Source organism: Falco peregrinus, chromosome 2 (genome assembly GCF_023634155.1).
Source record: "Falco peregrinus isolate bFalPer1 chromosome 2, bFalPer1.pri, whole genome shotgun sequence".
Lineage (NCBI taxonomy): Eukaryota > Metazoa > Chordata > Aves > Falconiformes > Falconidae > Falco > Falco peregrinus.
Window position 1 is genome coordinate 47,880,996 of NC_073722.1, and position 12,105 is coordinate 47,893,100.

The 12,105-nt window shown below is 40.0% G+C and overlaps 1 protein-coding gene across 3 annotated transcripts in view; it reads left to right on the forward strand.

Moving 5' to 3' along the window:
* Positions 1 to 12,105, forward strand: part of FAM193A (family with sequence similarity 193 member A) — a 90,390-nt gene that overhangs the window by 46,667 nt on the left and 31,618 nt on the right. For 2 of the 3 annotated variants that reach the window (XM_055795718.1, XM_055795720.1), the window contains exons 8-9: positions 6,273 to 6,417; positions 11,265 to 11,342. In XM_055795718.1, the coding sequence (XP_055651693.1) occupies positions 6,273 to 6,417; positions 11,265 to 11,342 (223 nt within the window). The remainder of the gene's footprint in view (positions 1 to 6,272; positions 6,418 to 11,264; positions 11,343 to 12,105) is intronic. The other variant, XM_055795719.1, reaches the window with a different exon arrangement.

The following is a 12,105-nucleotide window of genomic DNA, read 5'->3' on the forward strand; positions in this document are numbered from 1 at the left end:
CCCAGTACCACTGTCACTGACACAGTATCCCTCAATCATCTCCATGCTTTCTGATAAGGCTTCTCTGCGTCTTATCCAGCAATCCTGCCTATATCAAGACAGTTTATATTGCCTTCATCTGCAGAGCTGAGAACGTCTTAGTGAAGCGTATGGTCATTTTTTAACAAAAGGTTTTCATTTACCTGTTGTTCTTAAGTGCTAGTGCCATTGAAGTCTGAGCAACAGAAGGTGTTCCTCTGCAGAACTTCACTGCAGTGACAGCTAACTTCAAGGCTTAAATATGATGAAGTCAGAATCTCTTCTTGCAGGAATTTATTTTCCATACATCTGTGTATGGTAGATAGCTTTAAGGCTGTTGATTGACATAAGTGTTTTGGAAAGGAGAGGTTCAGCACAAGCTTCCTGTTCCATGGTTTCTGGTTTATACAGTGTATGTCTTGTTTTTCTTTGGTAAACGTAGGTTATGTCTGTTTTCACGGACTCCCAGGATTTTACTGCTGAGTTCTCTGGGTCTTGAAGTAAGAGAATTAGGTAGCCTTCCCTGGAAAATTTTTCTCAAGGATAATCTGACTTCCATTGGGAACTGGTGGAGAAACATTCCATCACACAGGCCTCACATGGAGAAGAGGGATCAGCCTAGTCCCCTAATCATTTGGTCAGTAGAAAATCATTTGCATGCAGCGGAGAAGGTGTTGCCAGAGTTTCTTTACAGAGGAGCGTTGGCCTTGTTGTTTTCTTTTCCTGAGGAAGAAATGTGAAATGGCATTTTGGCGTCTCAGCCTTACTGAGGTGTTCACCCTTTCGCTCATCCCTTATTTAAATCACTAAATCTTTTGTGTATCTCTGACTTTTTGAAAATATATAGTTGGTGTGTTGTGATTATTTCCAAGGGTGTTTATCCGATGTCAGACTAGGAGACATGCTCAGTTAGGGAGGTTTAAACATAGCAGTTTTGTGGGGATGAAGGTTATTAACTGATATGAGATCAGCTGTGTCTGAAGTCTCTTCACAGGACTGGTCTTCTACTCAGGGTAAACTAACAGGGTCTTAAGTGTGTTGTATCTTGTTCTGCTACCTAGTCAGTGCCTCTGGTTTGTATAGGAGGCGTACTCAGTTGTACAGTCTGCAGACCAGCTGTAAGAACTGTCCCTATCCTTAACAAGAGTTAATTTATCAGTGAGATTAATCAGTGAGATTTCTAGATCAGATGCAGCATTTCATAAAGCTGTATTTTTATAATCAGTATGTAAGGAAATCCAGTCCTTTCATAGGTTAGTGACTAGTACTTCCTAATGAAGGTGTCTATATGAAAAGTTTCTTATAACTTAGGGTTAAGGTGCTTTTGTTTACATCCTACCACTGACATGCCTCCTACATTCAGTGGACTGCTTTGTTGGGGTTTGGTAATGAAGTAACTGATACCTGGGGGTTTTCTGTCCTATTTGCTTTCCCTGTATGGGACGGGACAGTGCTCAGGGTATATGGGTAGCTTTGGTTATATGCTGTTCACCAAAAAATTCTGGGTTCCTGATCAAGATGGCTATTTCAGTGAAGTTTGTGAGGCATGCTACTGCAGCAAAGGTGCTCTGGAGTGGAGGAATGTGCAGAGGGACTACTGAGAAGTGAGGGGGGAGTGGGGTGGTGTAGAGGAATGAAGGTGGGTTAATTAACATGGATAATACACTGCTGTGGGCTGGCTTCAGGGACGGTGGTTTGGCTGATGTAGATAAGGTGCAGCTGTGGCCAGTTCCTGCTAAGTGATTAAATAGCTCGAAGGGGAGCAGCCAACGGAGAGAGATCTGGAAGGGGAGGAGAGAGAGTGTGCCCTGGATGAGGAGGGACTAGGAGAAGGCAGTAGGGGTGAGAGGCAAAGGGTCTGGCTTGATGAGCATGAGGAAACAGCACGAACAGTAGATGGACCTTTGAGGCCTTGTGGGGGATTGGTGGCCCTGTTGGGACAAGGCATGCCAACTACTTATGGAAGTTAACTTGGTATATGATGGTAAAAGACCTTGTTGAAGCTGGCTAGTTTTGAGAGTGCTGTGACAGGGTGGTTCATCTCCTTGCCCCCCGGCAGGAAGCATTGAGACCCTGATGAGTGACAGCTGTGACTCAGGACTCAGAGCAGGCAGGACCAGGAGTGAAGATGGCTAAATCTGCATATGTACAAAAGCAGCCCCCCAAGAGCCTGAGCAACCAGAAGCACAGCAAACAGAGCAGACAAACAGAATGTAGTGTGCCAGTTTGTGCAGGAAGGGCACTGTCCCACTAATGGCTCAAAGAGGTGAGCTTCAATAGTGGTCACTGTGCCCTCTGGAGTAACCTAGCTGTGGTTTCCACTTGGCCAAAAACCAGTGTCAGGAGGCGTGTGGCAACCCAGATGGAGCTCCCACATAAACGTGCAGCTGTCCAGGTCACAAGCAGCAGGGAGTGCCTGAGCCTGTCACTGCTACCAAAGTGCAGCAGATGTAACAGCTGTGTGAGGTGTGACCAGGTGGATGATCTGCTCAGCCTGGTGGCAGAGCTGAAAGGGGAAGTAGAAAGGTTAAGGAGTATCAGGAAGTGTGAGAGTGAGATAGGTTGGTGGACCCACTCCCATAGCTGAGACAAATGAATGGGAAGGGCACAGAACAAAAAGCAGACTCTCCTGCCTACTCGCCTTCAGGCAGATGGAAAGGTCCCTAAGTGATGGGGAGGAATGGAAACAGGTCCCTGCTCAGGGCAGCAGGCGAATCACCCCCCAACCAACTTGACCTTTCTGGGTACCTCTTTACAATAGATAGGCAGCTCTGGAACCTGAAGGAAAATGATGATATGGATGAAATCCTAGCCAGGTTAAAGTTACCTAGTGAGTCAGTCAACCCCACACATTCCACCCAGTTCTGCTAGGAAGAAAAGAAAGGTCGTTGCCATCGGTGACTCCACTCTGAGAGGAAGAGGGATATGCCAATCAGACCCAACCCACCGGGAAGTCTGCTGCCTCGCTGGCGCGTGGGTGAGGGAGGTTACTAGAAAAGTCCCTTGTCTAGTATGGCATTCTGATTATTACCCATTACTGCTCTTCCAGGTGGGCAATGATGAATTCCAAATTACAAGAAGTCTTGAGGGCAATCAAGAGAGACCTCAGGGCCTTGGGGCTGCTGGTTGAGGTATCAAGAGCATGAGTGTTTTCTTCTATCCTGCCAGTTGCAGGGAAGGATGGGATGTGTCATCAGAAGATCACACAGATCAATACCTGGCTCTGGGCCTAGCGTCAACAGCTGTGTTTCAGGGCTTTTTTTGATCATGGGTCAGTTTACATGGCACCAGATGTGATGGCAACAGATAGGGTTCACTTGTCTCAAAGGGAGAAAAGGATCCTAGGTCAGGAGTTAGCAGGACTCATCAAGAGAGCTTTAAACTCGATTCAAAGGGGGAAGGAAATAAAACCAAGCTCATTAGAGGTGAGCCTGGGGGTGGCATGCCAGGGTTGCAGGTGAGATTGATAGCACAGCTGAAGTGCATTGGTGCCAATGCCTGAAGTGTCGGCAGCAGGAGGAGCTGGAAGCTATTGTGTATCAGGAAGACCAGGTCATAATCAGCATCACAGAAACATGGTGGGTAAACTCAGGACTGTAGTGCTGCAATGGATGGCCACAAACCCTTCAGAAGGGATAGACAAGGAGGGAGAGGTGGCAGGGTAGCTCTGTATGTCGGGAAGTGTTTCAACTCCCTATAGGTGAATGATGGTGACAGCAGAATTGTGTATAGGTAAGAATCAGGGGGAGGGCCTACAAGGATGGTATGCTGGTGGGAGTCTGTTATAGACCACCAACCAGGATGAACAGGCAGATGAAACACTCTGTCAGCAGCTGGGAAAAGTCTCAAGATCATTAGCCCTTGTTCTCATGGGGGACTTGAACTTACCAGCTGTCTGCTGGAAATAAAACACAGTGGAGAGGAAACAATCTAGGAGGCTCCTGCAGTGTGTGGAAGGTAACTTCCACCGAAGAAGATCATTAATGGAGCTGGTGAAGGGTCTGGAGCACAAGTCTGATGAAGGGTGGCTGAGGGAACTGGGGGTGTTCAGCCTGGAGAAAAGGAGGCTCAGGGGGGACCTTGTTGTTCTCTGCAGCTACCTGACAGGAGGTTGTAGGTGGGTGGGGGTCCATCTCTTCGCCCAGATAAGAAGTGACAGCAGGACAAGAGGAAATGGTCTCCGGTTCCACCAGGGGAGGTTTAGATTGGATATTAGGAAAAACTTATTTACTGAAAGGGTGATTCAAGCATTGGAACAGGCTGCCCATGGAGGTGGTGGAATTGCTGTTCCTGGAGGTATAGATGTGGTGCTTAGGGATGTGGTTTAGTGACAGACTTGGCAGTCCTGGGTTAACAGTTGGACTTGATGATCTCAAAGGTATTTGCCAACCTAAATGATTCTGTGATTTGAAGATATGCAGGCATGCAGTAGGATCTATATCAACAGGTATGCTTTGAAAGATTTGGTTACTGTAAAGTAAGCAATTCTTAAGTTCTCTGTATGTGATGCTTTTTATTAACCTTTTTTTGGTACAGTCCCGGAATATATTCCATCTCTGTTTACAGGACTGAAATATTGCCTAGGTTGTTGCTTTGTACTTGCCTTGGGGGGTGAAAGTGTGTTTATTAGTAGCATGTTCAACACAATAAAAATTGAAACCATAAATGCTGTTGTATTGCTAATCTAAATTTATAAAAGTGAAATTCTTTTGCCTCTGACTTGAGAGCGCATTGAAAAAAGACTCTGTGCATGACTAGTGTTTGAAACAATAGCACTACTCAGCAGCAGTTACGAGAATAAGTTCTTGACTTTTGTACAGTAGGGATCAGTATTTCACATAATTGCATAATACCAAAAATGCAGGCTTCAAGTAGTAAATTGTGATCTAGTAACAGGAATTGACACTGTTTGCACTAGTAGTGTGGAAGTGTTGTATCCTAACCTTAAAATGCTTTTTGTATTCTACCAAACAGGGACTTTCCAAGTCTTTAATGTGCAGAATTGCTTATGCACCCTTCTGAAGTGGTTATGTTGCAGGTTCTGGGCAAAACCAACAAACCAAACCAAACTGAATTTATTGGCATCCTCATGCTAACAGCTGTAACTTTAATGCTTACTGAGTTGTCTGTTTGCTTAGCTCTTCATTATACTTAATTGCCACATTCAAATTAAGGGCTCAGTTCTTTGGCAGATGATAGGCAGAGCGGTGTAGTTCTTAGGTTGATTTCCTGTTGTAATGGAAATCTATAACAGACCTCCCTAAAATGCTGGAACTGGGCTTAAATATAAAATTTGGAGATGGTTAACTTTTGTTACTTGGTACTGGCTTTGAGTCGCTATACAACCTCTGTGTGCCTGATTAACTACCGTCCAGTTTCATCTTAATTACCAAGTATGAGAAATATTGAAAAGCTTCAGTTTATTTGTGTCAATTTACAGGTCATTACAATTCAATGTGCTTTAAACACACATAGAATTGAATAGAACAGTTTTGAGTAGAATTTTGTCTTTTTATTTCTGAAGTCAAGATGTTGTGGGTTTGCTTATTTACTTAAGAATCGTGATGTGCTTTAATAGATTTTTTTAAAAGGAATTTGCTATAGAAAAATGTGGTAGTAGAAAGGGGAGGTAGATCTGTTTTAGGGCAGTCTCCTATTTCTGGAGTTCCTTACAGAGACAGTCATCAGTGAACGGCATAACCACATTTTGAACTTGATGCTGCTGAAGTCATGGTAGATAACCGCATGCAACCAAATTATCTCACTTGCTTCATTCTACAGCACTTATCCCAGCTGGAGCTGTGACTTGTGTAGTAATCTTTTTTAGCATTGATCATGAGAGTTCTGATTAACAAGCTTCTGTCTTTATTTTTACTATGTAGTTCTTCAGTAAATAGTCAACGTGTATATTTAGCCCATAGAATTTGGAAGGATAAATATTTCAAGCAACAAAATTTGAATAAACACAGCCCAGTAGGTTTGACATCTGGTTGCTCGTGGGAAAGAGGTTCTAGAAATGTTGCACTTCCCACATTATTGCTATTGCTGGTTACAGAACATTGGAACAAGTAATTGTTGGATATTTTTTTTTAAAAACGACTGAAAATACTCATATTTGGGATACAAGCAGCGATATGAGCCTAGCTGTATCCGTAACTGCACTTAAACAACACTTTTTGGGCTGGTAGAACTTAAAAGTGTGCAAAATGTCAGTGAAATGTCTCTTCTGTAACAAGTGCTATTTGAACTTTCAGGCTTGGAACAACACACGATTCCTGTAGTGAAGATATGTATAGTACCTTGCTACAAAGGTATCATCAGCTGGAACAGGAAATGGGTCAAGTTGCTGAAGCATGGCTTGAATGCCAGAAAAGAATAGATGATTATGTTGATGAACAGGTAAGAATCATGTAGACAGTCTCAAGACTGCATCAGCTGCTTCCTACATAATCAAGCCTGTGCCTCCAGCAAAAGAGTTTCTGTGGTAGTTTTATCCAGAGCTTTGAAGCAACAAATGGGACTTTCTCATTGATGTCAGTCTTTCAGAATAGGAAAGAACACAAACATACCAATATGTAGTGATGATTGTTACAGAAACATCTTCAAATCGTTGAAGCAGGTTGTTGTGCCATCATATAGAGAGGTTCTGTGAACACTTTTTAATTTCTTTGGCCTGCAAATTACCCATAGCACAGTAACCTGAAACTTTTTTTTGTAGATGTCACTGTGAAAAGGAAAAAAAAAACCCACCCCACCCCATAAAAATCCCTAAGCTTCCAAAATAGTAACTGCACTAAATGAAATTCGGAGATTGCTTTTAAAAGCTATTGCATGTTGTGTTGTGTGATGATGACCTTGGTACAGGTGTCAAAATCAAAACTCTGGAGTCTCACTACGTAAGTATCTGCAACCGCTGAAGTTATCCTTTTTTAATTAAGTATAGGTACTGATAGCTGATTCTTCTGAGTTTGTGCTGTGTTTCAGAAAATAATCGCATTGTTCTGGTGACTCCTACATTATCAAGAGCTTAATTTTCAGAAAAATAGCTGTTTATTTTGCAAGTGGTTGTTTATACTCTTCCGAAATTGCTCATGTGCTTTTTATTTCATGTTTAAAGCACTTGAGTAATTTTTTTTAAAACACCTCAGGATAAGGTATTGAAAACTGTTTAATTTTATCTTAAGTATAGTAGAAGAAAGAATGTGTTCTGAAATATCTGAAGATACAGAATTGTATAGACCTTATTCTTAAATTTTGAAGTTTTATGAGCATTAGGAGTATGGAGATCCGATTTGAGACCTAGTAATGCAACATTACTCCTATAGATAACATATTTATTTTGAAGTCTTATAGTACACTGTAAACGCCTTTCAGAAGCTGTTCCCTGTGATGAAGATGTAAGTGAACTTTTACTGTTAATTCCAGTACCCTCAAGATGGAGACAGGACATAACTAATCTTACTTTTAGAGATCGTTCTATATTTGGAGTCTGCATCTGTGAGCTATTAGTTACAGAAAACCAAGTTTTTTCTTGGTCTGGCTGCTTTCATGCACCTAAATATTTGATGAGATCTCAGTAAAATTTCATCATCTCACATTTTCTGCTACTAGAAGTAACCTTCCCCATGGTGTCAGGGTGTCGTGGCTGTCTGATACTGCGTCTACAGTAAGAAAGGGAGCCCAGTTCACTTCATTTGCTTTATTTTTCTAAAAGATGGAATTTCTGTAGAGTCACATTCATATCAGGCTTCTGACTGGTTGATCTGTACCACTTCAAAATCAACTTCTAACTGATTTATTTTCATATTTTTCTGTATCAAGTGACCATGCAACTACCACAACTACTGTCTTGGAGCATTTTATCTGCTCAGTGAAGCCTGCATCCTGATGCAAACATAAACCTTTTTACCATTTGGGGAAACTTAATGTGATGACTTCTTCCTAATGACAAAAAAAACCACCACTGCAAGGGGGCTGTGTAGGAGAAACAATTCCAAACCTTAAACTATTAGATTTTAAAGGAGATACTGATACTTATATTGGTATTTACATGTAGAAAAAGCATTTTCACAGTCATGCTTTACGCCCCATGTTGATTATTACCTGTGGTTATACTCTTGATCAAAAACACATGATTCAGTATGACCATTTACCTGAATTTGCAAGCAATATTTTTGTCAACTAGATAGAATTCAGAAAGCTGGGCTACTATGGAAACTGTAGATCTTAACAGCGAATGTGTATTCATTATTTGCTGCCTCTTGGCTTAAGAAAACTGTGAAGTTTTATTGCAAGTGTATCAAAGGTTTAAAGAGAGAGCATCACAGAGGAAAACCTAAGAGTGGTCCTCATTTATCTGCTGTGGAACTATACCCAAAATTTTAGACAGGGCATCAGCAGAGATAATTAATGGACCCTCCGGTATGGTATGGTATGTTACTACTTCTTGGAGAAAAAGGTGAATACTTTTGCAAGCAATACAATACCTTTTTTTAAAGACTGCGTAAGACAGCTGTGTCATGCTCAGACATGTAATTTGATACGCTGCTGTAATAAAATTCAGAATAAGAATTCATTCATATCAGCACGTGTATTCATCACATGTTAAAATCTGAGGAAGATGTTTAGGGTATCTGGAATACCAGAGAGTTTAAATGTATGCAGCTTGTACCTCCAGATCCTGTTTCTCTTGGCAAATTTAGACTATATTTTACTTAGGAGGTCCTAAGTATATCTGGATCATTTCTATAAGTAGTGGCTAGATAGTCATATGTGTGAAAGTATTTCCTTTTTTTTACTGCTGGCTCCCACGGAAGAAAGGAATATAGAAATAGCTTTGCCCAGCTCTACAAGAGCCCACGAAGAGCTTCTTGCTTGTCTCTCCATATTTGTGTGTGATTATTTTATTTTTTTTAACAGTCCTGGACAACTTAATAGAAAAAAGTGTTGTACAGCCATAATGGTTTTTTGTCTTTATGGTGACTGTATAAATAATTGAAATGCTCACTATTTTTGGGTGCTTGAGAGTTTGTGATAAGAGGAATTAATGTTATTATTTCTAGTGAAACAGGGTAGGAAAATAGATTAGGTTGACAGGTGTAATTTGGGATGCTCAAATATGCTATTCACATTCTATACAGGGCATTTTTTGGAAGCAACAAGCATCTTGTGATGTATGTATGAACATCACAGTTATCATAGGTGATCTAGTGGTATGTGTCAGTTCTGACCAAAACTGCTGGCTTTTTTTGCATGATGAAATCTATTTTAGAATGGGAAGTACTTGTTCACCTGTCTGTCTCACTTTTACTATGTCTTGTCTGATGGATCTTAAATACTTTTTGGTCTTCAATAAACAGGGAGGAAGAAAGAGGGTGCTAGTGGACTTCTTTTCTCCATTGGGTAGCAGTGGTAGTGTATTCATTGCAGATGTGCAAGATTGAAATGTAAATTTTTACTTATGATGGCATTTGATTTTTATCTCCCACTCGCTAGCAAAATTTTTGGGCGTGAATGATGTAGCTTGTATTGCAGCTGCTTTGCTCTGCTGAAATAAGTATTCATTGGGGAAAAGAAAGAGGGAGAGAAGTGATTTCCAATTTTTTATGGAATCAGTAACTTGATATACTTGCAGACATGGGATAGTGGAGAGACTGGGAAGCTGGAAGTAGGAAAACTAGCTTCAGCCCCTGCTACCATTAATACTCAAGAGTACCAAGACTTAAACCATGCTGTTTTATTTGACAGTTTCTTGGCAGGCTTGAATAGGCAGCTCCCAGTTAATGCACTGGCTGTTTTAAAAGTCATTCTTTGGCATTAAAGTCTTCTCTTATAATGTGTAGTAAATATAGGTGGCTGTCTCTGATGGTGAGGATTTAGCTAGGTGGCAGGGCACCTAAGCTACTGAGTGTTGCCATATTGAAATATAACTCAAGGTTTCTCAGAAACTGCTAATATAGCCAGGGTGGAATTTCTGATGTTGTTGGCCACAGGCTCTGCAGTACCTTTTAGTGTGTCTAAGAAATGGCATCAATGGTTCAAGAGTATTTAATGTATGCTGTTATTTTAAAAAAACACACATGCACATGATAAACTCCTTTTTTTGTTGTTGTAGTTAATGTAACCTCACTAGAGCAAAGGAAACCAAAATCCACAGTAGTAATTATAATTACATGCTGCTGACTTTCAGAAATTCATTAGGCAAAATTTTACCATTTAATACTGTTTCAAATCCCCAGCTTAGAATTTTGTTTTCCCAAGTTAGGTAATGATAATAGCAATAATACACTTGGGTTAACACTGAGACTTTAAACTTTTGATCAAGTATGAATTTCTGGAGGCATGCTTTTGAAGGAAGAAAAAAAATCGCTAGTGGCATAACCTACTGGACTTCGGGTCACTAACTTATCTTTATGAAGCAAATTGCTATATTCTATAAGGTGGTAGATTTTTTAAAATTAATTAGGTAAATTGAAAAGAAGGACTGTAAAAGATAGCCTAGATAGCAGTTTTTCTTCACTGATTAAGTAGTGCTCTTAAAATGTTGTAAGGTACAACAAGAGAGGATCTGTTCTCGCATTTTGCTGTGTTAAAATTCATGGAAGCTTTTCGCTTTCTCTGAGCGAATTGCTTTACTAGATAAGAAAAAATATTATTTGTGTACGAAAAGGTTACAGGCTTTATGTACGTTTATGGTGATGTGATACAGGGACGAGTGATTACAAAATATTTTTCCATGGGCATGAAATACATTGAGGAACAAAAGTGATAAATAGTGTTTGTCTAGGTCACTACTATTTTTTTTTACTCTTTGATTGTGTGGTTAGTTCCACATGTGGGACATCAGAGTTTGCACTTGAGCCTGTGTTAAGGCCTTGATGACAGTCCTGTATTTCTAGATTTTAAATGGATTTTAGTGGATCTGACATGTTGAGGATTTAATGCCAGTCATATTTTATTGAAAATGCTATGAAAATATTTAATGAGAAGAATTATGAATGTAAGGAATAACAGTGGAGAAATCTGGCTGAAAAATAATGTAAACTAATATTAATATCTTATGTTTAAGTGACTCAAATCAAATGATTAGCAAAAAAAATATGCTTCATATTGACTAAGTATGTAAGAACTTTCAAAATAGTATAGACAAGCTAGGTTTAATGAAACTGATAGACCGATTGACAACAGCATAGGTTTTCTATGATTAAATCAATGAGTTTTCCTTAAATTCTTAAATTCTGTTTTAGATGGCAATGAAAACAAAACAACGCATGCTAAAGGAAGACTGGGAATTTTTTAAGCAGAAGCGTTTTATTGAAGAGCAGGTAGGTTTTTTTTTATACCATACTAAGTTATACTAATGCTTCATGTATATTTGTAAGATGCAATCATATGAGTGTAGTAATTGTACTAGTTCTATGTGATATAATTCTAAACTATGCCAGGCATGAAATTTGGTCAGCTAAGACACAGAAAAGAAAATCCAAGATGAGTATATAATAGTATGTAATCTTAGTTGCTAAAAGGTAAACACGTAAGCACCATAGTCTAAGGATTGAAAATCAGTTGTTAAAATACTTTATACAATAAAAGGGGAATTTTTGATGCCTTAGACTGGGGTCCGAAACAGCCAATACATTGAGTATGGAGCTGCCTTGATGTACATGATAGAGAATACTGTGTTCAAGAATTTAACATATTCCCTTGTGTGTGCAGAGCTGGGAAGTGTTAAGCCACAGTAGCAGGGCACATGATTGCATCCGTTAGGACTCTGGAGATGGCTCTTAAATTTGTTTTGTGGGGAAAAGGCTGAGCAGAACTATCTGCCTTTTTTAAGCTGTAGCCAGAGAGGGGCCAGTAGAAGTTCCTACTTTTATAAAATTATCTGCAGTTTAAGACATGGTACTCCCTTTTATAGCCTAGAAGTGCTGGAATATGTATCATGCTTTCCATAAAAGTACAGTGCGACTTGGCCAGAGTCAAGTCTGAGCATGGGGAACGTCTCTGTTCCTTTACCGCTGTGCAGAAGGAAATACTAGTCATGAGCCAGAGAGAGTATGACAGTACATTTTAATAAACTTAAACTGA